General features: G+C 42.2%; 1 protein-coding gene across 1 annotated transcript; it reads left to right on the forward strand.

Moving 5' to 3' along the window:
• Window positions 1–402: 402 nt before the first annotated feature.
• LOC146547428 (sodium/potassium-transporting ATPase subunit alpha-1) lies at window positions 403–26,372 on the forward strand. The gene is made up of 23 exons (XM_085263690.1): window positions 403–707; window positions 12,892–13,005; window positions 13,706–13,765; window positions 15,963–16,064; window positions 16,188–16,289; window positions 16,475–16,588; window positions 16,849–16,983; window positions 17,491–17,608; window positions 17,683–17,951; window positions 18,031–18,339; window positions 20,157–20,291; window positions 20,469–20,661; window positions 20,749–20,924; window positions 21,023–21,159; window positions 21,553–21,703; window positions 22,755–22,923; window positions 23,014–23,168; window positions 23,316–23,439; window positions 24,287–24,432; window positions 24,513–24,643; window positions 25,340–25,441; window positions 25,581–25,672; window positions 26,006–26,372. The coding sequence occupies exons 1-23, from the start codon at window positions 696–698 to the stop codon at window positions 26,032–26,034; spliced, it is 3,075 nt and encodes a 1,024-aa protein (XP_085119816.1). The 5' UTR covers window positions 403–695; the 3' UTR covers window positions 26,035–26,372.
• The last annotated feature ends 353 nt before the right edge of the window (window positions 26,373–26,725 follow it).

The raw sequence follows: 26,725 nt of genomic DNA on the forward strand, positions 1-26,725 counted from the left end.
TAAAACATGTAAGTGTCACAAATATGCAGAAGACTAGGAAATAAGGAAGGGGTCATAGACTTTGTAAGCTAGCAATGTTTCTCAAAAACAAATAGTTCGTTCAGTGAATGAGCAAAGATACATAACATTTAACATAGAAAATCAACAGTTGCCATGATATTTTAATTGTTAGTATTGTCATTATCATTATTATTATTATTATCATTTTTATTTTGGACTACTTGCGGTGCAGATTAGTGCCCATCAGTGTTGAATTGTGTGTGTGTTTGTGTGTGGCGCTTAAAAAGAAAAAAAAGAAAAGAAAAAAGAAAAAAAAAAACGCCCAATAATGGAGGATGCCCCGCCTTCATCCGTGGGGTTACCATGGCAAATGGCGTCGACGTCACTATGGAAGAAACGCCGTCTATAAGTATTGGAGGGTCTGCCGCGACGGCTTGCGAGCTCGGATGTGTGCTGCGGAGGAGTGACACGTGCTGACTACAAAAATAAAGAAAAATAAATAAATTAAAAAAAAAAAAAAAAATATATATATATATATATATATATATAATAACAGGCACATCCAGGAGTTTTATTTTTTTATCTTTGTTTTTTGTTTAGCTTGTTTTTTTAACTGTATATAAATTTAAGGTGGAGTTTCGTTGCTCTGTTTTTTTACTTGAACTGGGAAGAATTAACCCCGCATTTTGGCAACCATGGGACGAGGAGTGAGTATAAAAAATGTTTATTTTACCTCTTTGTTCGACTCCACAAATGCTCTTATTTGCTCCCGCTGAGAATAAGCGGTAGGCAAAAGGAGATATTTGAAAGTTCGCCATTCAAACAAGTGGTTCGCTTTAAGTCGATGCTGATGCTACACCATGTGTTGCGATTCGCTCGAAACGCTTCAAAATGCCTTCTCCTCAAATGCCTCTTGAGGGGTACTTCCGTGTTTCGAACCCTCAGAGAGTAGAGACTCCCCCCTTTTCTTGTTCTTCTCCTTCTGTTATTTATGTATTTTGTCATTGACTTGAGCCCGTCAAGGATAAAGACCGCTGTGAAGTAAGTTTCCATCGCTCACAGAGATGCTTTTGAGTGGCGTCCCGTTATGTAACGAGATGTTCTGAACCGCCTGAGCTGTCAAAAGTTTTCCAGCTGCGACGGTGCAGCTGTGGAAATAAACCCGCTCGAGAAAGTAACGGTGTCCTCACTTTACTGACTTTAGAGCCACTTTAAGCTTCAACTCGAGTGGGAAAGCTCTTCGTGAGCAACACATAGCACAGAAATGTATGCCTTTAGGGAAGAACTGTGGCTTTTCTTTCTCGCTACTTGTATGTATTTATTTATTTTATTTCAGCACCAGGCGTTTTTATTCTGGGAATAACAGCCTGGCAGTGGGAGGGATATGTTAGCAGCCCGACCCATTTTTCTCTGCCTGCAACTGTGAGCAGCTATCTTAAACTTATCTGAAGTCAGCCGTACCTCCTTTTAGGGAGAATTTCTTCGACTGCTTGCTGGGTAGTTTTGTGTCATGCGGGTTCACTATTGTGACTTTAACTGCAGGAATATAATGGATGAAAGGGTAATTGTGCTCCATGGTGGCAGCAATCCATCACTGATAGATTAAAATTGCTATAAGCTGCTTGCAGGCATTGTTAAGAGAAAAAAGAAAAGAGGACAGTTTAAGCCCTTTTTGTGATGTTTTAAAATTGATTTAAAATTCCCACGCCTCCTTGTCTTTTTTCATCATATATTAGTGTCCAGCTTTTTTACATGGAAAGATTCAGTCTGTTATTGTTCCTCTGTTGCTTCTTGGTATGGCTGATATCGTCCCCTTCCTCCCCGGCTTGAATTGTAGGGGATGAAACTGAAGCCAGTTGCATGTAATGTCAGCAGTCGCCACACCCTGCCATTCTGCGCAGGGGAAGCACTCATTACAGATTCAGCCTGCAAGGGATGGAGAGGTGGGATGAAGGGGAGAGGGAAGATGGGCTGAGAGAGATCTGGTGGGAGATGTGAAGCAGAACGCCTCATTCAGTCTGTTCCTCTTTCATTTTTTCCCTCCTTCTGTTTCCGCAGAGTTTTCTCCTCACTCTCTCTCAGCTTCTTGGCCACCGCTTCTTTTTTCTCCTTCCCATATGTGATGAAAGCCATGCCCTGCCCCCATTCGAGCCTCCACTTCCCCCACAGTGTCTCCCCTCCTTTCCTGCCCCCCTCCCTTTCCTCTTCTCTCCTTTTCTCAAATACATTCAGTGCTGGCACGGACAAATAGCTAGACTTGGAAGAGATGATGGCCACCATAGAGCCTTCCGAAGGGGTTGGGGGGGGGTTAAGTTGCAATGGAGAAGAAGTGGGGCAGAGAGTGAGCACAGGTACGGGAAGATCATTTTTTGGGGGGGAAGTGTGCCTCCCACTTGCTCCCCTCATAATATGAGGATGACATTACTCTTTCGCCCTTTTTAAAAAAAAAAAAAATATATTTTCCTCACCACATCAGCAGCACAGTGCAATAAAGAGACAAAAGCAAAGTGAGCTAGCAAGAGGGTGGATTGATTGCTTGAAAAGAGGGAGGTGGGGGCCAAGAGGCACCAGTTGCCACTGCCAAACAACTTCCAGACATGATGGAGGGGCTGCGGACATTTCTGTGCAGTGCACTCTCTTAACCTGAATGATCCATTCATGGATTAAAAGCTCTTTAGGAAAGAGGAGCAGGTAGCTGAAGCTTATCTATATTTATTTATGCCCCCCCCCCCCCCCCCCCCACACACACACACACACTTGTTTTTCCTTTTGTTTAAATTCGCAGTGCAGAAGCTGATGGGAGGTTACCTCACCTGTTCAAACTGCAGCTTCTGCACTTGAACTAGGCGAGCACTGCGGAGTGGGGGATCTGAACGCAGAGGCAGCTGTCAACGCTTTCAGGGGAGCAATGGGGGCGAAGTGGACTAAATATTTCATAGTCTTACCTAGCTCAACCTTTAAGATCTTTTTCTCCTCAGTTGGCTGAATTATTAAGAAGTTTCAGGTCTTCAAAATCATCCGTTTTTACAACCAATTCAAACGCTTTAGCTATAGCAGTTTCCTTTCACCAACGAAATTATCCTGTTCTGGTAAATGGGTGGGGTAGGGTGAAATGGTCACAGTTGCATGAATATTGGGTTGTCAGGTTGAATTTGTTTGTTTTTGTGCAGCATGCGTTCTGCAGTTATAGAGAGTTAAACTACCCAGTTGTCTTAATCATACTTGGATGGATGACACATTGAAGAGAAATATTTTTTATTTTTTATGATTCAATATCAGCCTTCCAGCAAGCTGAAAGTACATCACTCAAATGTGACAAGGGTCTTTCTAACTGGTTGAAATGTCCATAGCTGCCATAGCCTCCTTGACATCTCCCATCAGTTTCTAGACTCTGCATTGCAAAGCCTCAGTGTTTTGGCTCCCACCCTTCTGGGGTTTTCTTTTCTTTAGTGCTAAAAGTGGTAACATTTGACTTGGGTTTATGAGGGTTGAGTTTTGACAAAGTTTTGACCTTTCAACCGTCATATTGTTACAATGTGACCGCTGGTCATTTTCATTCTGATGGGAGTAAGCTTCTTCAGGATGATAATGCCCTCTTTGTAGGACACACATGCCTCTTTTCCACTAGCACCAACTCGACTGTACTGGATTCAACTTGGCTCAGTTTAAGCCTTTTCCCTTTCAATTACCACTCACTGTGGGTGGGGTCCTTATAACAATGTGGCCCAAAGATCCTGTGACAACATTTACATGTGAAATAAATACAACACAGCAATGGAAAACAGAGGCGTATACCTGCTGCTAAGCTGATGGTAAATGTCTGCACCTAGTCTTTGGACTAGGGTCTTGGTTTGTGTGCATCCATTTCCCTAATTTCCATGTTTGAGGGAATCAGTGGCATGAAGTCTGTTGGTCCCAGCCCAGTAGACCAGGCACTACCACCTAATGGGAAATCCTAAAAACTGAGTACAGTCAAGTGAGTAGGTAGTAGATGAGTAGGTGCTAGTAGAAAGGAGGCAATACAGTCACTAATGATAACTATTTGAACAGGGTGCAGTCAGTCCTATTAGAAAATTTTAGGACGGACATGTTGGGGAGTTCCACCACAATCCTTAGGAATGCCAAATGAGGACCCTAATGGAGTTGTAGAAACTTGGCAAATCAATACAAAGGATGACCAAAGCAGGTGTACAGGAACGTGTAGCTGCGGTACCTTACTGAAACACCCAATGTTAAGTTTTTCCTTGAATTTGTCTCATCTGAAATCTATGGACAGGCAGATTGGCTCTGTGAAAGTACTGGTTAAGGACACAGCTGAGGATTTTCTGATCTTGAGCTTGCAGTTTTGCATGGAAAATATGACTATGCGAGTGTAGTTGAAACATTGAAGTGTACATGCTGTGAACAGTGAAAAGATGGTAATATTGCTGTTTCTGGATGGCACTCCCCTCACTCGTATCAAAGACTTTTCTCTCTCATCTTCCCACCATAAGCTGACTTGGCATGCTAGTCCCCGCCCACTTTTAATCTACACCTTCACATCCATTCCTTACAGTTCGTTCCCCCCTTGTTCTCTGTTTGTACCTGTTTTCCTTCCGCTCTTGTCCCGCTCCCCCTCTTTACTGGGGATTTAACATTCTTTCCGCTTGGCAGTCACTGTGAATTAACTGGGACTTTTGTCACACAGTACCCCTTGTCTGTTTCCGAACACCGCGTACCCCCTTCTCTCTGCTTCTTTTTCCTACGCTCAGTCAATCTTTACCCGTTGTGTTTCCTACGTTCCATTAATCTGTTTGCCATCTTTAGCTTCTCTCTTTCTTTCCTGCTTTGCCATTCTTTCTGGCTTTCCTCGTTTTTATTTTTAATTCCCTCCCTCCAATTCTTCCACATGCCATCCCTCCCTGAGCCTTCCCCTCTGTTTTGCTAAGAAGCTTGAGCCGTGTGATTTGTTTTCCGTGGCAGCTCTTTGAACTTTCCCTGCGAGCCTGTAGCTGAGTAAATGTGGAACATGGACATAAAAACCAAAAACCTGCAGAGAACACACGGGTGGCTGTCTTTTGTGCTCCTTTCCTGCATGAGGAAATATGGGAATTTTCCACGCCATGTTAAAATCTAGATCCAGGATCTGCAGGCTGAATCACTGAGCTGTTGGCTCGTGCGATTATGACATAAGATTGCAGTTTGAATTCTTGAGGAAACACTGCCAGACATTCATTCATTCACTCACTTTTGTTCTTTTCTTTTTTTTTTATGGGGGGGAAAAAAAAAAAAGCTGAGAGTCACAGGGACGTGGAGGGAGTTTTAAACACGACCCCCTCCCCCACATTTAAATTAACACACTTTCTTTTCAGTGTTTAAACAGAAAAAGGGGTAGTTGGAGGAAATGAAAGAATAAAGGAGGAGGAGGAGGGGGCATGGGAGGAAAGGGGGAGGAGGAGGGGCTGTGACACGTGACTTTGTCCATTCACATATCTCCAGAGGTGTGGCAACAGTCGCTGGTGGCAACCGGGCAAAGTCCCAGGACAGTCTGTGTGTGTTTGTGGGGGCACAGTTGAATGAGCAGCTTTTGTATCTGGTAAGAGACCCTGGCACCAGGGTGGACTCGCTCACAGGAATTCTGCCTGTAAAACGTTTTCGAACACTTTAAAATATGTGGCTGCTCGACCGCTTTCTTCTGATGTCCACTTGAGCCTCTAGGATGTTGTTCTCCCATGCGAGGAGCAAAAGCCGGGAGGCTGGGAGTGGGGTCAGCTTTTGAAGTTGCTTCTGCTCGGAGATGCAAACCCTCACTGTTTTCCCCAACTTTGTCATGCTTCTTTTTCTATCTCAAGCCTTCTTCTTACCGGTTAGTTCTCACGGGATTCAATCGCTAATAAAAGCTGAGCTGAACTCAATGTCACTGATATCGGTCTGTAATGTTGCGAAATCTTTCTGACAGTTCCTGGACTGTGTAGCCTTTTTGCAGACAAACAAAAGAGAGCGTGGTTCCAGCCTGTTTTGAAATTCCCAAAAATCTCCAAAAAAAACAATGAGCACTGGTCAGCATCATAACAGATAACATGGCCCACGTGCCTGTGGTCTTACCAAGCACATGAAACGATTCTGTGAGGCTGTTGTTTGTGTGTTTGATGCAGATTTTGTGAGGGTAGTACAAAAGGCCATTGTTCAGGGAGAATTCATACCAGTTTATTATGACGTTTGCTTTTGTAGAGCAGATCCTTCCCTCTCATTTTTTTCCCTTGCTCATCATCTGTCAGTGTATTGTCTTCATACCACCTCCTTCCCCACTTTCATCCTTGCATTTTCTTTCTAATCTTAACCACCTTGCTGCTGTAAGGAGTTCACTGACCTTGAATGCTGCTCTTCAAGGTTATGAGAAGCCTCTCAGTGTAAGTGCACTGGACCCCAGAATCCTCAAAGTAGTAGTATTTGTTTGCAGCTGTGCTTCGAGCTAAATAAGCATCAGGAAATATGCAGACAGCGATGTCTTGTGTGATATCCTTAATCTAGTTGATATCTCTGACTCTGTGCTTTGATTTGTTGTCTTGCGAGCGGAAAAAGACCGCGAAAGCTTCAGTCACCTGACTCTCTGTTGCCTCTTCTGACACCAGGAAGATGAGCTGTCAACATGTGACTGTGGAGTTAAGTGTAGGTGCAGCACCTCTGCGTGTTAATTTATGATGTCTCAGTAGTAGTTAGTAAAGTGACAGGTGCAGCGCCGTCACGGGGGATGCAGTCATTTCTGTACAGTGCAAGTAAGACTGGGGGAGGGTGGGTAAAATCCCGGATGGGATTTAGTTATGTGTCACCCTTATCTGGCAGGACCAGAGCAAGTTCACTGGGTTTAAAACTGATGCAACTGATGAAATGGGGCTTTCCCCACACAGAGGCAGGTGCGTCGACAGTAATGCATCAAAGACCGAACAAAGAAATGGCAGACAACTGTGGCTGACTTTAAGGCCACGTGTTGGCAGTGAGCTACAGAGGGATCATTAACACTGTTTTGTCTTTATAGTCAAGGCAAATGCCTTTAGAGTTAGAGGCTGAATGCTGTCAGTAGCAATGAGTTGAATGAAATGCTGTGTGATTACAAATAATCTGAGTGTCACTTGATTAAGAATAAACTTAGGTTCCAGTTCAAGGCTGGGAGGGAAAAAAAGTGTTTTGGCTGAGGCGCACAATGACAAATCAACTGACTGAGGTGCGAGACGCAGGGAAATTTACTTATCAATCTACTCTGTCTTTTAAAAGAAATGTCAAGAGCAGACTTAGGGGAGCGGTGCAGCAGCTCCGGCTTGACTGTTGCTTGTCAGCTGCTTTCTTTTTTGAGTCTGCCGTCAGGGACTTTGTGCTCTGTAGCAGGTTAGTGTTTCTATTCTGGCATCTTCTCAGACTCTGATCTTTTACCTGAAGTGAAAGACTTGAAATAGCAGGTGTTTAAAAACTCACAGATCACTAGTCCAAGTTGGGGTTTCTCTGCATTGTTGTGGCCTCTTTTATGTATCATTCATATTCATAAATACACTGTTGCTGTGACAAAAAATACTAATGACTTATTAATTTCATTTCTGGATACTTCAATTATAAACTTTTATCTTTCCTATTAGGACTAGAGCCCAACCATTACAGTTGACTAATACTGGGTATTTGCCGCTATGTTAGTATCAGTGTCTACAGACAAACACAAAAACCAACAATACAAATAGGCATATAAAATTGTCATTATCCTAAAATTAGTAGCTACACATAACAAATTTATGAAGAAACTGGTTTGTGTGCCTGAAAATATCGGCTAATATGATTTTTCAATCACTGAACATGAGTATTCGTCTTAAAAATCCTGTATCAGTCTGACCCTAAATAGGATAATTAATGTAACTACTATTATATAGTAATTAAAGAACCAAAAACTGTAATTATTTAAGCTAACAGATATTTAATTATTAATTATTATTTAAGTTGGACAGTCAAAATTAAAATGGTTGCAGTTCAACTTCTTTTTCTGAGGACGATTAATGTTTGCACAAAGTCTAATGATATATTTGACGTGCGTCAGTCAAGTGATATGTTCTTGAGGCCATTCAGCTGAGGAGTGCATGCAGTCCTGGATGATAAATGATCAAATCATAATCACAAGCTATCAAAGACAAATGCATGATTTTTCATTGATTGATTAGAACGGGTGGTATACACAAGCCTGGCATTCTTCATATCTAAAATTCCAGAGGTGAATGAATTTTTATCAATAAAACATTGTTCAGGATGTGAACTTTTATACATGGAGGACATGGACTTTACAGACTCTTCAAATTGGTGTCATCTCTGTTGGAAACAAATGTGTGTCCAACTTTGGGCTCTGGTCCTCTCTTCATGAGTGTTCTCACTAAAGCCAGATGGCCCCTGAGGGCCCCCTGAGGTTCCAGAGGCTAAGAGCAAGAACCAGGCTCGATGTTTTCCCAGCTTAGCTGGCCAGGGGGGCTCAAGCAACAATAACAACATGTGCTTGGGATCACACAGTGCTCTGGTGGCTCTCTGGGAAACTTTAAGGGCTAATGTGGTAGAAAAACAATATTAGTTAGCATGTTTCCATGACTGGGACTGTGGTTAGGATGTTCATTTATAGTCATTCTGGGTCCAAAATATCACCACCTAACGAGCGAAGCAAATTGGTAGTCACTTGGTGTTGGACAGCCTCCTTCTCTGCTAACATGCTAACACCTTTAAAGTGCTGTACCTTGTACAGCGCTGAATTATTGATGGGACTTAACCACTGATCGATGTCTGCTTCTAGAATTGCTGTCTTCTGTTACATACCTGAAGCACACACTAGCTTAGCTTTCTCTCCCTCGTAGCACAAACCCTGAGAATCAAACATGTGCTTAACCTGTTAAAACACACAGCTAGTGGCCCATTTGGGCAATAGAGTTATCCAATTGTCCAGGTTATATCAACATTATCTTACTTGAAATATATAAAAACCTACATCCCGTTACTATGAGACAATTACAGCCTGCTTCATATATCTGTGATATATGAGCTGAACTATTGGGTATTTGCCGGTATATTGGTAGTGTCATTGATAACAACCAATAAATGAATTAAGTAATGGGAAAAAGACACTTGAACATGGTGTAAGTGTTGCTGTTGCATAGGCTGACTACCAGGTGGAACTCCCCTGTGTTTGAATTGGAACAAATAACAACCAGCTGACTTGATCAGAGTTGGTTGGTTGACTGAGATCAGTCTGCAATAAAACAATAATTTTTAAACTAGTGAGGATTCATAAATGCCTGCATTTTACAAACCTGTTTCTTTCAGAAGGGAAAACAGCTGATATGTGGGATTTTTCAAATCTCTAAATATCAGTATCGACTTTTTTTTTTTTTTTTTTTTTTTTTTAAATGGCGATGGTTATCAGTATTCCTAATCACAGTCAGTCTTTATGTAGCCTGCTAATGTGCCACATTAAGGCTAAAGGCAGCTGAAGTGTTCAGTCTTATGGTGGCCCTCAAAGAAGAACAGGAATTTTAATGTCTGCACTTAGTCAAGTGGCCATGTACAAAATAATTGTTGAGATACTTCATTTTGGGCTTAAGTGGATATCAGCTTTTGGCTGATCTGTTAAATTGGACAGTTGGAATAAAATAACAATTTGAAAATTTCGGTTATCTTCCTTTGAGAGTTCAACATTGTAAATGTGACTAAATAATAACTGATCGGTGGTAAAAAGCTTTAAAAAGCACATCAGTTGCATTGATTCAGAAACCCTGCAAGTCTGAATGAAAGTAAAATTGTATAATTTCCTATTATTGCCAGATTGTTTCATCATATCACCAAGTCTTTCTATAGAGACTATAACTTTAGTCTTTTAGGAGTATCATAAAAACCACTGAGTTTGGCAGTCTGAAAGCAGAATGTTCATGTCCTCATATATAAGGAGTGGTTATGTTGGCCATCTGGTTATGGTGTCAATAAAAACTGTAGGCTCATTATTCACCTCATTTAAAACCCTGGACAGGATGAAGGTGTTCAGCAGCACATGGAATTGCCTTGCGATGTTTCTCACTGTTAAAGAACGGAGTTCATAAGTGCTGCTTCAGAGCTGTGCGTTTTGAGCTTTAAAAATAACGCTACTTCTACCCCTAGCTGTTTCCTGTGACTTCCTTTCTTCCACTTGCCCACTCTGTCTCACCGTCTCTCTAGCTTGGCCATTTAGAAGACGGTCTTTGCGCAGTCTTGCTCTGTCGTGAAATGTAAAATCAGAAGTGTTTCCATATTTGATAATTTTTAAACCTGCTTTCACTACTATGAGTAATTCTATGTGGACACTGCAAGATCCAAATTTGGAGATATTCTGTTTACTTGCCTACAGCAAGAGAATTTGTGTCCCAGTTGGAGTTTCAAATCAACAAAATAGGGTGATATATATAAGTGTGACTACCAGTAAATGACTAGTGTGGTTTATTGTTCCACTCTGGTGTTTGGCTGGGGTGCATAACTGTTCACGTTGCATTTAGAAAACTGGCGAGTGAATAAAGTGCTTTGTGTGTGCATGCGTTTGCATGCAACAGTGACACCTTTTACTGCAAACGTGGGTGTTTTCAACAAGTGAAACTGGTTTCACCCAGCACCGTAATCTGGCTCACCACAGAAAGTCTTATCTCGCAACTGACCAGTAAGCGCAAAAACTCTGCCACTCTCCGAAGTGAGACTATTGATGCTGGCAGATAAAGATGTGCCTCTAGAGCTCGACTGATCCTTTGAAAGCTTAATTGACTTAAATTTTCAAAATTGTCAGTTGCTGAAACACAATTTTACAGATGGATTATTGTTTTTTTAAAAATAAGAGGCTTTTAGAAGTTTACTGGGGAAAAAAAGAAAGAAAAAGAGAGCTGTTTGCAGTGACAGATGGTGTCCACATGTATGTGACAAGTTAAGAGGTGACTATTCTTTCTTGGACTGTTGGCTGAAGTTTGTGGCAGTTTGTCTCACCAATTTAGGTCAAGGTTTTCTGAGGTTTAGACAAGGCCATGTTTGTTATTTTTGTATCTGGTTTTAAGTGCACTGACCCACATGGAGGCTTAAAGAGACGCAGTATGGCAAAATGTCTTCTGGCATTTGGAGTCATGAGACATCAGATGCACCTCGGCAGTAGTCATCGTGTTACTTATGCATGATTCTGTCTGTTTCTGCACAGAAAAGGTTTGGAACATGAAGTTTCACCTTCAAGTTGTAACATTTTATTATTTAGCATGCGTGTGCCATCAAGTGGTTGCAGTTCATTTAAATCAGTGGCACGCACCCCCACTTAAAGTGTCATGCAGTGATTAATATTCACTGGCCCAACATTTAAACCACTGCCAGGTGAAATGAATAACATCCATCATGTTGTTGCTTTGTTGTGCTAACAAACAAAACTTGGGTTCTGAATGTCATGTGGATGTCACTTTGATCAAACCATCCACGCAAATACCAATGCAGAAAAGGCACCCCACTGTAAGGGCCATGGCAGTTACCAGTGGCAACAGTCTTCCCCCAGCAGGGAAATGCACAATGCCATGCAGCAAAAACTGCTATTAAAGGACTACATTTACCAAATAGAGTGACCCAAGCATTCCTCTGGCCTCTCTAGAATGCGCCCCATACCGCAAGCCCACATGACCCAGATGACCCAAAGAATCCGGGGTCAAAGTCTCAGTGTTAGAAACCACAGGATATTCCCAGAGGTTTTATGTCCTTTCCCCAAAGGATCAAAGCTGGTTTGGCATCACAGGAGGGAATCTACTCACTGTTAGGCTCGAAGATTTGATCTTATATGGCTTTATAACTACATGGTAGAAGTTGTATTATAGGCATGTGGATATAAACCCAGAATGAATTCTGAATTGTCCAATGCCTCAGAATTAACTGCCTCACATGTATTGGTTTCTTTTTATCTGTGCTGGTATGTTATCCAGTGGTGGCACATCAAAAAACGACTATATCAAGGTCATGACAGTAAGATTTTTGGACACTTGGAAATCTGTTTTGTTTTTTTTGTTGTTTTTTTTAAATGTCCTTTGTGTTTATACTCTGGGACTGAACGATTGGTTTAATGTCTTGATTTAATGTCAGATCTCATTAGGAAACCAATAAAGAAAGAATCTTTTATACATAGGTCATTTAGCAAAGCAGCAGTTTGCATACATTGTTAGCAAAGTGACCGTGGTCGTTGGTGAGTTCTTAAATGTGCGTAGTTGTGCGGGGTGGCACTTTAATCACCCTCACCCAGCTGAACATGCACATTTTAAAGAAGCTAACATAGGAAAACCACCTCTGTCTATCCAGAATTCTGAGCTGGCCGCAAACTAGCAGCCTCAGTATGAGCAGCAAAATGGCAGATGCACTCGCATAAAAAAAAATTATGTAATGTAATGTGTAAAAAGAGGGGAAAAAAATACTGGAAAAATGTAAATTGCTTTGGGAAGTTTTAGATCCCTTGCTCTTCCAGTGTGGATGTCAAAGTATTCTTGGGCCAGATACTGAACCCCCAATGCATCCATCTCAGTGTGACTGTTAGGTTGAAAGCATTTAGGTATAGAGAAAAACACTTGTATGAATGTGTGTGTGAGACTGGGTGAATATGACTTGTAGTAAGAAAGCACTCAATTAGCTTGCAGTAGAAAAGTACTATATAACTCCTGTGACTCGAGAGAACAATAACCGTTTCAGTGGTGTCTCATTACTAACACTATACTTTGTACCTTTTGACTGCCAATTTATGCATTATTGGTATCATTCACAAAGCTTCTTGAGATAATCTAAAGTTATTTCTGTAACTAAACAGTATCTCATTTTCTGTTGTTGTTGGGTTTGTTTGTTTTTTAACCCCCATCTGCCTTGTGTTTCCAGGAAGGACGAGAGCAGTATGAGCTCGCTGCGACCTCGGAGCAGGGCGGCAAGAAGAAGGGCAAGGGTAAGAAGAAAGAAAAGGATATGGATGAATTAAAGAAGGAAGTGGACATGGTGAGTGTGTCAGTGGTCACTTTTGTTTGTTTTTTTTGCTACGTTTGTTCACCTCAGGACCTTTTCCTGTGATTGTCCAGTCCCCTGCCTTTCATTTGAACACTCTGTCCTCTCCATTGTGTTCATCTTCTACCGCTACTTCCTTCATATATACCTCTCCACAAGGAATACCAAAATGCAGCCAGTACTAAAGAGCATAAAATTGGTGTTTGATGTCAATATATTCACAAATCTGTCAAAGTAAAAAGTTTCATTTGTTGATCTATCATACCTTCTTTTACCAATCACATGTTAATTTCTCATTAAATTCTGAATAGTGTCCTCTAAAAAAACATCATTTTTCATCCTGCCACTGCCTAATTGTTGTTTTTCTCCAGTTTTTTTTCCTGCCTAACTCCTTCCTCTTTTCCCTTTCTTGCTTCCTCATTTCATGCTCCTGTTTTGCCTGCTGCCTTCCTTCAGCTCATCCTTCTACTTACTTTACATTTATCTTTTCCTTTCTCTTTTTTCACCTCTTCTTCACCATCTCCTCTCTCTGTCTTCTGTTGGCTCATTATCTTTCCATTCATTTATTCATCTTATATGAGGAAGTCGTTGTAAAATGTAGGTAAATATCACTGGTTTTCAGCACATTGAGCCCACACACACTTGGATTACATGAACTCTGGTCTGATGCCACTTTGTCTCTGTGTCCCTGCAGGATGATCACAAGCTAACCCTGGACGAGCTCAACCGCAAATATGGAACAGACCTCACCAATGTGAGTGAAAGCTGAAAATGTGCTGCCCTCTGGCTCTCTGTCTGCTTTAAAAACCTTAAACAGTCTAACTTTTGGCAGCTGCTGTCCTCGTCTCCAGACTCTGGCATCGTAATGTAATTTTTTTTGGGGGGGGGTGGAGAGAGTGTATTTCCATCAAAGTGTCTCCATCTATCACGGAGATTAGATTAGATTTAAAAAAAAAAAAAAAAAAAAAAAAAGCTGCAATACCAGCTGCAAACTGGCTGCTGTTTGCCTTTAACCCCCCCCTTTTTTTTTTCCTTTATTTTATTTATTTTTTTTTTTCCCTCTTCGGTCTGACAGCTGACATTCGGCACATGAATGATTAATGGTGCTCAGATGAATTAAACACGAGACTTTGTTTAAAAAGGGGAGCGATCTGTGCTCGCGTGACGAAGGGTTGTCGAGGCTGCTACTTCATCTTCAGGCTCTGTTCGTGTGTTTCAGCCAGGAGGGTTCAAGAGACTTCTGGGGGCCCAGGGAACACTTCCAGTGGAGAGAGCCCTCCGCCCAGTCATAATCCTAATACCAGTTTTTAGCTGCGTCACTTGATGCTGTGGACTGGCTAAAATATTTGCCTGTGCTCGCCAGCTGGCTAGCTGGATTAGCCAAGCTATGCAGTAGCAGGGATGGTTTGCTGTTCATGACAGATTGATGAGGCATATCGGAGATTATGCAGGTCCAAAAATAACGTGGGAGGGAGTGATGGTCGCAATATACTAATTTTACTGGTATAAATGAGCCCCCCATCTATAAAGAGGACTCTTTAGAACAGAATATTATGATTTTTAGAGAAAATATTTTGCAGCCCTCTGCTTCCTAGACCTCACTTTTAAGTCAACTGCATTAAGCTAAACCTTTAATTGAAAAACAGTGGGACAAAGAGGAATAGCAATGGAAATTGAACTGTGACAAAGAGAGTTGAATCAAGTTTTAAAATCTTTGCTGTCGATCATTTGGAGGAAGCGGAGTTCAGGTATGTTCCCACCTTGTCATAACTGTAAGTTGAAAAGCTCTTGTTTTTATTGTGACAGACCCTGCAGTGCAGAACCTCACATGCCACTGTGTAAAAGGAAATGCACTTAAGTCTGTGAAGGTTCTCAGTCATCCAGGTCATCGTAGTCAAAGGAGCTTGCAAAGAAAAGCGTCTGGACTTCTTTAAGTTGCTTGAAGACGTTTCACCTCTCATCCGAGAAGCTTCTTCAGTTCTAAGGTCAAATGGTGGAGAGTCCCACATCCTGGGCCATCTGACCTCAGGAATTCGCATGATAAGGTGGGGCCAGGTTTCACAATGAACTCACCTGAAACTCTGGCTGATTGGGACCCACGCCCAGTTTCACACCTTGGCTCAGGCGATTAGAGGATCATCAGGGGGTCCTTTTGTCCCTCTGTGGGGGGTCACTCCCACTAGGTTTATATCTGGGACTCCCCACCATTTGACCTTAGAACTGAAGAAGCTTCTCGGATGAGAGGTGAAACGTCTTCAAGCAACTTAAAGAAGTCCAGACGCTTTTCTTTGCAAGCTCCTTTGAAATGCACTTAACTTTCTTGGTATTAGCCCAGTGGCATGACGACTGTATTGTATAATTCATACACTGGCTTTAATGCATGAACTGTAATGCACACTCCTGTCTTAAAGACACTCCCCCAGTCTCCAGCCACTGCCATCTCAGTCGCACCCTCCAAACGGCCCCCTTCTCCTCATGCAAATGTGCTCCTGGTCATACAGGAGGGATCAAGGAGAGTAGTTAATCAGTGCCTCTAACTGGGGTCTCCGAGCTATGCATGCGTGCGCATGCATGCGTCTAAAGCAGCTGTGAATAATTTATTAGCCACAGACGCCCCTCTGCCCTGATTTCATATGATCCCATTTGCCTCATCTTTCGCTCCTCTCATCTTCACTTCTTCATCTTCCTCCTACCTGCTGATGAAGTAGATGGCCCTGTTGTTGTTGTTTTTTGTGTAGGTTTTTTTTTTTTTCCCGTTGATGATGTGTTTCCAGGCAACTAGTAGCACCTACCGTCCCCCCTGGGCTTAAATATCTGGCAGTGTGTGTATTTGTCCCTGGTTGGGAAATGGTGATGAAGACATTTAAAGGCAGACATCGTTGTCCAAGCTCTCTTGCGTGTCAGCTTGGCGCATTTTTATAACATTCTGTTTCGGTATTTTCTCATGTCAGGGGTTGACCAGTGAGAAGGCTGCTGAGATCCTGGCCCGTGATGGACCCAACGCCCTCACTCCTCCTCCAACCACCCCAGAGTGGGTCAAATTCTGCAAACAGGTGACTTCAAAATCTTCCTTGTTTGGAGATTGTCAGGGGGTTCGGCGTCGACGTTAAATTGTGACACAAGTTTCATAAAGTTCGTGAGTTAAAAGGCAAGTCCTGTTCTCGTTTTTCCTTCAGATGTTTGGTGGTTTCTCCATGCTTCTGTGGACTGGTGCCATCCTCTGTTTCCTGGCCTATAGTATCCAGGCTGCAATGGAGGAGGAACCTGCGAATGATAATGTAAGCTACAGTCCTTAACTGTGTGGAAAATGATTTCAGCCAGTTTAACATCATAAAGCAGGCAATGCTAGACACTTATTCCTAATAGGATTTACCTTCAGAAGCTTAACAGAATAAAGGAAGCTAAGTTGGATAAGAAAGGAACTGCTGGGGAAAAGTCTGAACTCGCTGTTTTTGCCATTCAGTTATACCTGGGTGTTGTGCTTTCTGCTGTCGTCATCATCACTGGTTGCTTCTCCTACTACCAAGAAGCCAAGAGCTCCAAGATCATGGACTCCTTCAAGAACCTGGTCCCACAGGTGCCTATTACATTTGAGCTTTTTTTTTCTTGCTATCCTAATGAGACCCCTGCTGATGGATTACATTACACTGAAAGCAGCGTTGTCACAGTGATTATTATTGTGTTTATTATTTTTGAGCAGCAGAGAGGGACGTCTCAGTCTCATGCCTGTTAAATCACACAGTGCTTTCTGAAATCAGCTGAAACGGATTTGGACGTTCACCCGACTCCATTTGTCTCACATCAGCATCTGTTTCTCTCATTTCTCTTCTCTCATAGCAAGCCCTGGTTGTTCGTGACGGTGAGAAGAAGAGCATCAACGCTGAGGATGTGGTGGTTGGTGATTTAGTGGAGGTGAAAGGTGGTGACAGGATCCCTGCCGACCTGAGAATCATCTCCGCCCACGGCTGCAAGGTGGGCGCTCCATAAGTTATTTATATCTGCCTCTATTTCATTTTTAACAAACAATTTCTCATCAGTATCATCCAGGGGAAACCTTTTAATCCTTCAGTTCAGTGCTTGTTAGTGATTCGAAGCTCCTGAAATGTCTCTCTAAAAATAGTGCTTCCTTTCATAAAATCCAGGCTCGCTGTGACCAATTAATTCTGTTTTTATTGTGGATTTCAAACAATGTCATGCACTCTGTTTGTATTTTTAACACTTCATTATCAGATTGCCATGTGATTGTGAAGTAGAGCATGAAGAACCAAATTACCCTCTCTGACTCTTCCTTTGAAGTCACTATTTTAGTTACTTGACTTGTGCCTCATTAATTAACAGGCACTTATTTTGTTATGGAAAACAAAAAAGCAAATCGCTGACCCGTTTTGGGTCCCAAACCTGAAGTCAAGACCCTTTCAGTGATCTTTATTTAACTAAAGGCAGATGTTACCATATGTTTGTTGTGTTGTTTCCACTCAGGTGGACAATTCGTCTCTGACTGGTGAATCAGAGCCCCAGACTCGTACTCCTGATTTCTCCAACGAGAACCCATTGGAGACGAGGAACATTGCTTTCTTCTCGACCAACTGTGTTGAAGGTATAATGACACAGAATGAACAATGAAGCTAATGTTTTATTGTTTTTTATTTAATGATCTTATCCCTGCGACAGGAACTGCCCGTGGTATTGTGATCAGCACTGGAGATCGTACCGTCATGGGTCGTATCGCCACGCTAGCCTCGGGACTTGAAGTCGGACGCACCCCAATCTCAATCGAGATTGAGCACTTCATCCACATCATCACTGGTGTGGCAGTCTTCCTCGGCATGTCCTTTTTCATCCTTTCCCTCATCCTTGGGTACACCTGGCTCGAGGCCGTCATCTTCCTCATTGGCATCATTGTCGCCAATGTGCCAGAAGGTCTCCTCGCTACTGTCACTGTGAGTCCAGATGTTTCATGTGTCTTAAAGATCCAGTGGTTCTCAAACAGTTGGCTGACCCAAGCATTCTCCTCTGTAGGTGTGTCTGACTCTGACTGCTAAGCGTATGGCCAAGAAGAACTGCCTGGTAAAGAACTTGGAAGCTGTCGAGACGCTGGGCTCCACCTCCACCATCTGCTCCGACAAGACTGGCACCCTGACCCAGAACAGAATGACTGTGGCCCACATGTGGTTTGACAACCAGATCCATGAGGCCGACACCACTGAGAACCAGAGCGGTACCTCTTTTGACAGGAGCTCTGCCACGTGGGTCTCTCTGGCTAGAATCGCCGGACTCTGCAACCGCGCCGTCTTCCTGGCTGAGCAGAGCAACGTTCCCATTCTAAAGGTAGGCCTTTCACCTGTCCTTCTGTTTATTTGGATAATTGGAATCAAATTGAGTCATTCTCGGGATTTTTCTTTTTCCCCTGCATGAATTGTGTATGTGTTTATGTATTTTAGGAAATGATTAGCTTTAAGAGCTAAAAACAGAAGCCTGTGTGCTCTTAAATCCTTTGTTCAACAGTAAGAAATGTTTTTCTGTTGTTGTAAGCTTTTAGTTTGTGTGCTCATTATGTGGGCAGGATTTAAAACTCCAGTACTGCTGACTCATTATCTAAATTTGAATATGCCCTTTTTTCAAATGATTTGAAAAACACAAGTGTTCCTCTGCCCTATTGTTTGGTTTTTATCCTCTAATGTTGTTCACTTCATTCCCAGTGTTTGTAACACCTGTGCGGTTGCGTGAATGCCTCTCTAAATATTCTAACAAAGGACAAGAGACCGGCTCGATTCTATGAAAGGAAATGTAATGATGCTGCAGCTTTTGTCTATGCTTCATGATAAAGCAGTTTAGGACATATTTATCAAGAGTGTCAAAGCTTCAGTACTTTGTGTTGGTGTTTCCAGTGGGCTGACTTAGCTGGGAGATCCACTGATAATTTCTGTGGCGTGCTACTGACCAAAGAATCCTGTAAAGCCTATGATAAAAGCCCCCTTTTAAATACAGGCCCACATGACACTTCACAGCATTCATCAGTTGGGGGAGGGGTTGCAGATTAAACTCTGGTAAACAACCTTTATTTTTGTAGAGCCCGACTGATATGAGACACAGCTGGTAGCCCATTTGGGCAATAGCTACAAAAGTATGACAGTCATAATCATGCTTTTATCCCAGTGCTCACAATGGCAATTAAAACCCAACTGATATATTGGCAGTAAGTCGATGACTGATATTTGCTGTTTATAATGGCAAATAAATCAAAATTCTAAGAATAGAAGGGAGAAACGGCCTTTAATGGTGTAATCAGTGTTGATATGGTGACATTTGTCTACCAGAAGGGACTTTGCAACTTCCCCGTTGGCATATCTGCCAACTGATCCGAGGAGAGCCGGACAGCGTGAACAAGTAATCCTTGACTTGTTGTAACAATAAAACTAGATTATTATGGAACTGCATTGTCATTATCATCAATATAAATAAACCTAACAAGTTGGAGAAGATCTGTTTGTTCCGTGTGTGGCAAAATTGAAAAAAAGAAAAAAAGGCCGATATGTTGACCATTTAAATCACCAAGTTATCGGTCTTAAAAATCATATCTTCATATCCAGCTCTACATTATTCTGTTTATGAAGGATTTTGAACCTTCTAACAGGGGTCCAATTCTGTTATTGGGCTTTTATTCATTTTTACCCCTGCTGAGATGTTTTCCTCTTAGACAGACCGGCTTGTTTTCCTTCACATAACTCCCACTGCAGTGGCTCACATAAACACATACACACGCACACACACATGTAACTACATAATTACTGTGTACCTCACCACACACACACACACACACACACACACACACACACGCAGCTGCACGTAGGTCTCTTGGCTCCAAGACTATCAGTCATGTTCTTTCACTGCTCATTATTTTCCTGTCTGTCACTGTTACAAGAATGAGGCAAGGGTAAACATGGGGTTGGTTTTCATCAAGGCCTATTATTACAATGGGAAGAAAAATTATAACGGGCATTTTGTTTCTTGTGCTATGCCTTATTCCAAAGTAAATTTAACAGAGAACAATTTTCTAAACTCTCCGTACAGTAATTTGGCAACCCAGTTGAATAGTTTGATAATCTACTTAAGATTCTTTTCCCCATTTTATCTTCATCATCCAGAGAGATGTGGCTGGTGATGCCTCTGAGTCGGCTCTGCTGAAGTGCATTGAACTCTGCTGTGGCTCAGTCCAAGAAATGAGGGAGAAAACCCCCAAAATTGCTGAGATCCCTTTCAACTCCACTAACAAGTACCAGGTATGGCAAAAGTATGCATTGCATTATGAAATGTCACATTTATTGTCATGTACAATATTAGATTATCTTAATTGCAAGTTGGGTTCATAACTGTGCAAAAAAAAAAACAACAGTTTTTAAAAAATTTGTTCCTGTTTTTTTTTTTTTTTTTTTTTTTTTTTTGTTCTGTGCTCATAGCTTTCCATCCACAAGAATTCCTGTGAAGGAGAGTCCAAGCACCTGCTGGTCATGAAAGGAGCTCCAGAGAGAATTCTGGACCGCTGCTCCACCATAATGATGCAGGGCAAAGAGCAGCCTCTGGATGACGAGATGAAAGACTCTTTCCAGAATGCGTACCTTGAGCTGGGAGGTCTGGGAGAGAGAGTGCTGGGTGAGGCTCTGTGGCTGCTGGGGGTTTAAATTTCTGAATTCATAATACTGAGTTGAAACCTAAATGACCACTTCGTGTCCAATCTAGGTTTCTGCCATTATCACCTGCCTGATGAGCAGTTCCCAGAGGACTTTGCTTTTGATACCGACGAGGTGAACTTCCCCACTGAGAACCTGTGCTTCATCGGCCTCATGTCCATGATTGACCCTCCTCGTGCTGCTGTGCCCGATGCCGTGGGTAAATGCAGGAGTGCTGGAATCAAGGTATGCATGCGGAGATCACATTCAAAGCAGACATTTAGACTTCATAAATGAGAGTGTTGACTTATTGGACTTATCAGCACAAACTTCCCTCGTTCTAGGTGATCATGGTAACAGGTGATCATCCAATCACAGCTAAGGCCATCGCTAAAGGTGTGGGTATCATCTCTGAGGGCAACGAGACTGTTGAAGACATTGCTGCACGTTTGAACATCCCGATCAACGAAGTCAATCCAAGGTACCAACTTTCTGTGGGGTTACCTCATGGCCACATTCTTGGTCCCTTTTTCTTTTTAAATGTGGCTGTTACATTCAGCAAAAGGACTAGATGTTGTAGTCCCTGACAATGCATTGCTTTAAATGGCGAGAATCTTGAGGGATGGCTGTTATGAGGAAAGGCAGCCCAGAAACTTTACCAGCAGCACACATCGTTTTATGCCTCAACTTTTGGTTTTTTACCCAAGCTAATCTGCAATTTTTGGAGGGGATTTGAGATCTAATCTAGGTTATCATATTAAGATTTGGGACATATTATCAGTAGTGGACCTTGGATTCATTGGGTGTTTCGGCCATTATCTATTATAATTTCCACCCTCAGAACATTAAGTATGAATGTCATTTTTCCCCACAGAGATGCCAAGGCCTGCGTCGTTCACGGTGGTGACCTGAAGGATCTGACCCCAGAGCAGCTCGACGACATCTTGAAGTACCACACGGAGATCGTCTTCGCCAGAACCTCGCCACAACAGAAGCTGATCATTGTGGAGGGCTGCCAGAGACAGGTATAGCAAAACAAATGTGAAAATGTGGCACAGTGCTTTCACCTGTGCTGTGGAGCAGACCGTCCTGCTCGCACAAACACCTGCAGCGTTTGTGCTCGTGTTTTTTAGTTTGGCAAACACAGCACCTGCCTTTGCTTTGTCATGTAAATGCATCTGTGAATTTCTCCCAGTGGTTGGTTATGATTGCTGCTTTGGTCTGATTTATCAAGTTGGCTGAATAATTGAGCGCCAACATCTGTCAAGCTGTGAGCTCAACCATGTGCATGAATATCTGAGCGCATCAGTAAGCGGGGGAAAACTCTCAAAGTTGTACGTGGACTCTGACTATGGAGATATTTATTAAAATAATTCCTGTTTATAATGTCCGATCAAGGGTTTCGGTAAACAATTCTGCGTCACAGACTCTTCACAGCTATTTGCAGGGCGGCGTTTAGCAGACTGCTATGACTGTAACGTTTCAAACACGTCTCTCATCTCAACGCTTTAATAGCCATTATTTGCCACATCAGGTGCAGTGAAATATAGATCTGGTAGTTTACTGATGCACGTTCGGCTATAAATAATTGAACTGTCAGCTTCTTTCTTTGTCAACGTTTAATAAATCTCAAAAATATGCTTGGTGCGCTGTTCATTAGCTCAAGTGGGAGGCCTAATAATAACACTGTGTGGAGCTAATGTGACAAATAATTGAGGCACTCACCTTTTTTTAATTTATTTTTTAATGAAGGAAATCCCACAGGCTTTTGTTTTTTGTTTGTTTGTTTTTTGCCCCTGTTGGCATCCAACACAGCCACCGAATAGCCTTCCAAAGCCTTGTCACACGTAACACTGTAGCGGCGAATCTTCCTCCACTGATTCCACATTTATGTCTCTTAGTCACTTTTATCACAGCTGTCAAATACAAAAATGGGAGTTTCCCTGAAACCTTTTGAGGCTTTTCTTTCACAAGGCAGGAGATTGTGTCACACGATGTAATGTCATTTGAAAGAAAGAACGTCGCCTTTCCCCTTCTGTTCTGTTTAATTTGACTTTGGCACCGTCTTGTGTGCAGGGAGCCATTGTGGCCGTGACAGGTGATGGCGTGAACGACTCTCCAGCTCTGAAAAAAGCGGACATTGGTGTCGCCATGGGCATCGCTGGATCCGACGTCTCCAAGCAGGCTGCCGACATGATCCTGCTGGACGATAACTTTGCCTCCATTGTCACTGGAGTGGAAGAGGGTAACAGATTGTACAAATTGACACTAGCTTACTTGTGTGTAAGTAGTAGGAGCATTTATGAATACAACAAATTTGCTTTGGTCTCATCAGGCCGTCTGATCTTTGACAACTTGAAGAAGTCCATCGCCTACACTCTGACCAGTAACATCCCTGAGATCACTCCCTTCCTCCTCTTCATCATCGCCAACATCCCTCTGCCCCTGGGAACCGTCACCATCCTCTGTATTGATCTGGGAACTGACATGGTAGTGTTTTATTTTTTTTCTGCTGCCGGTTAGGGATTCATCGCTCAGTTGTATGATTTTTAAGTTATCTGAAAAACAAGGAACTTGAACTTTTATGTTTTTTGGTGCTTTTTGTTTTGTTGATTGGTGCTGCGTGCTGCCTCTCAGGTCCCTGCCATCTCCCTGGCTTATGAAGCGGCTGAGAGCGACATCATGAAGAGACAGCCCAGAAACCCCAAAACAGACAAGCTGGTGAACGAGAGGCTCATCAGTATAGCCTATGGACAAATCGGTAAACAGATGGCCTCGACTTGAATGCGAATTCTGGAAATTGCCCACTGAAATGACATTTTCTAGACATGGATCTCTGCTAGATGTTGTTGTTTTTTTTTTTTTTCTTTCTGTCTTTCTAAGAGGGCAGCTCAGTGTCTGGGTGGAGCAAGATAACAAGAAGAGAGGCATGCACCATAAATAGTCCTGTAGTGATAGAGAGTTGAAGTGTATGCGTGTTGTATGTTTGAGTGATGACAGAGCACTGCCTCGGGCTTTTGATGTTTTCCTCTTCGGTAATGAAGCCAGAAATAAACCTGACCCCTCTGACCATTTTTGAACTTCCTTATAAGAGCGTTATAGACTCAAACAAATTTCTCACCCTCCTTACTGTTTTAAAAACATGATATAACTGTTTTGGGGGTTTGCATTAAGGAGGCTTTGAATATCTGATGATGATCAGTGCATCTTGCCAGACATCTAAAGTATCACAGCATCTTTTTATGGATTATTCATCTCATGGATAATGATTTTAAAATGAAATTTAGTCGACTTGTAATTTTTATTCTAAGTCGTTAATGCCTCAAAGACTGGTTAATCAGATTTATTTACTTAATTACTCACCCATTGACAAATGGTTTGATCCAGAAAATTACCCAAAGGACTGGATAAACATATTCACCGACTCAGACGGCGACGTTCTCATTCGTCTCGTTTTTTCCGAAAGAGCACAAAGCTGATCTGTTTAATCAATAAATGATTGATTCCAGTTTAATTTCACACAAATTAACTGCATGTATTCATCATTTTAGTATTAAAACATCAGAATGTTATGAAGTGTCTGATATAATGATCATTCCCTCTTGCAGGTATGATCCAGGCTCTGGCAGGCTTCTTCACCTACTTTGTGATCTTGGCTGAAAACGGCTTCCTGCCGGCCACCCTGGTGGGGATCAGAGTTTCCTGGGATAACAAGTACATCAATGACCTGGAGGACAGCTATGGACAGCAGTGGGTGAGTAACATTTGTAAGGAAGACCTCAAGTAACAGTTTGTTCCATCATCAGCTGATGCAAACGATGTGTTCTCCATCAGACTTACGAGCAGAGGAAGATCGTGGAGTTCACCTGCCACACGGCCTTCTTCGTCAGCATCGTCATCGTGCAGTGGGCCGATCTGATCATCTGCAAGACCAGGAGGAACTCAGTCTTCCAGCAGGGCATGAAGTGAGTAAAACGCCCTCCGTTTGTGAATGCGGAGGCGCATCACTGTTCTCCGTCACCTCTGCTTGAACTTAGCTGTGGATATTTCATTCTGAAATGGTCCTGAAACAGCTGCCACCTTTAATGTCATGCTTATTTATCCACATTGCAGTAGCAGTGCTCTTTCTCTGGGAAGAACTCCAGCTAACCTCTGCATATATTCTGGGCTCTAAGAAGGATATACTTAATTTAAAAAGCACTCCGGCTGTGGTTTGCATCGGTCGCTCAGATCAGTGTCAGTTGTTTAAAGGGAAGCTATTCTCATCATTTCAAGTGCCACATTGTTATTCATGGACTTGACTGGAGTAGCTTTGCCCATCTCACAGTTCAAAAGTCTTTTCTCCTTTTTTTCTTTTTTTAAATAAATTATTATTATAGACTGGATGAAGGTGCATCTCAGGTCAGCCACTGTCTAAAACAAGCAGTCTTAAAGGCAGTCCTTACTTTTCAGTCAACTTCCTTGTGATTGGCCACCACAAACAAAGTTTAAACCAGTTCTATGGTCACAATTGAAGTCTGTGAGCAGCCTGACATAACCATATTAAGAACTTGTGGAGCTCTGGTCATATTTAATGTGTGTATCCACTGCAGCATCCCGGCACAATAAAACCATATAAAACTATAAATATTCAGCCTGATTTATTTCTGTTGCTCTTTCAGGAACAAGATCCTGATCTTTGGACTGTTTGAGGAGACCGCTCTGGCTGCCTTCCTCTCCTACTGCCCAGGCATGGATGTTGCCCTCAGAATGTATCCTCTTAAGTAAGTAAAGCCCTCCCCCAGAAACCACCAATAAGTACTTTACGGACTCTAATCTGGTTTACTTACCACATGTCGTTCATCCAGACCTGGGGCTCTGGATCAGTTTCTCATCTTCTTTTGTGTTTGTGTGCGTTTCCAGGCCCAACTGGTGGTTCTGCGCCTTCCCCTATTCCCTGCTTATCTTTATCTATGATGAAATCCGTAAGCTGATCCTCAGACGCAGCCCAGGAGGTGAGTCCAGAATCCATGCCTTTATTATCCTTTTTAGTGTGTGTGTGTGTGTGTGTGTGTGTGTGTGTGTGTGTGTGTGTGTGTGTGTGTGTGTGTGTGTGTGTGTGTGGACTACTTTCTCTACTACCCGTTCCTCCCTTCTTTCCCTTCTCCCTTCTCCTTCTTTCTTTGCTCCCTGAGGCTAGTGGCTAAAATGGAAAAATTGGCATCTCCTTAATCTTCTGCCATCCTCCTGCCTATTTCCATGCTTTAAAATAAAGTGTATAATGAAATGTGTCCAATGAGTTTTCCTCTAAATCAAGTGAGTTTTTTTTCTCCTCCTTTTGTATCCAGGCTGGGTGGAACGGGAGACCTACTACTAAAGACCTGTCAGTCCAGTCAGCTCGCATCTTCTCCTCCACTCCCGTCTTTGCATGAATATTGTCTTGCTGCTCGGAATAAAATTTTAACCTCTGTGGAAAAAAAAAATAAAAAATTGGAACGTGTTTTTATATTAGGGAATGCTTGATACTACTCTTAGACAAATACTGAGATGGAACATGCTGATGATGATGCTGATAAATGATAATGCTAATAATGACATGAACACTGAACATTGACATGACTATGCGTGCCTTGTTTCTGAAACAGGACCAATTTTATACATGTTTTTAACAGTTATGAACGTTAAATAAAAATGCGCTCGAGTCAGGTCCCAAAATGTTTCCTGTCATCATTAATCGTGTGTGCTTGCCTGGGAAATCTCCAGCCTTTTTGACTGAATCCATGAAAATGTAATGCAAATGGCCTGAGCTGCTTCTTTGTTTTTTCTTTCTTTTGAAATGCAACCCTAAATCTTTACCAAAAAAAAAAAAGGCAAAAAAAATTGATCTGCAAATCTTGTAAACCTTTATTTATTCTTAATAGAACATGTATCAAATGTTCAAATTTAATTTAAAATTGCATAAAGGGGAATTCGACGGCAGGGCGGGGGCAACAAAGGGCTGAAGAAGTGATAATAAAGGGTAACATCTGGAAGATTTTCTGACTGTTTCATTGGCAACAGGTCAGTAA

This window comes from Mchenga conophoros, linkage group LG23 (assembly GCF_057382185.1).
Source record: "Mchenga conophoros isolate Kocher_MC1m ecotype Shallow Benthic linkage group LG23, M_conophoros_male_GT1.1, whole genome shotgun sequence".
Lineage (NCBI taxonomy): Eukaryota > Metazoa > Chordata > Actinopteri > Cichliformes > Cichlidae > Mchenga > Mchenga conophoros.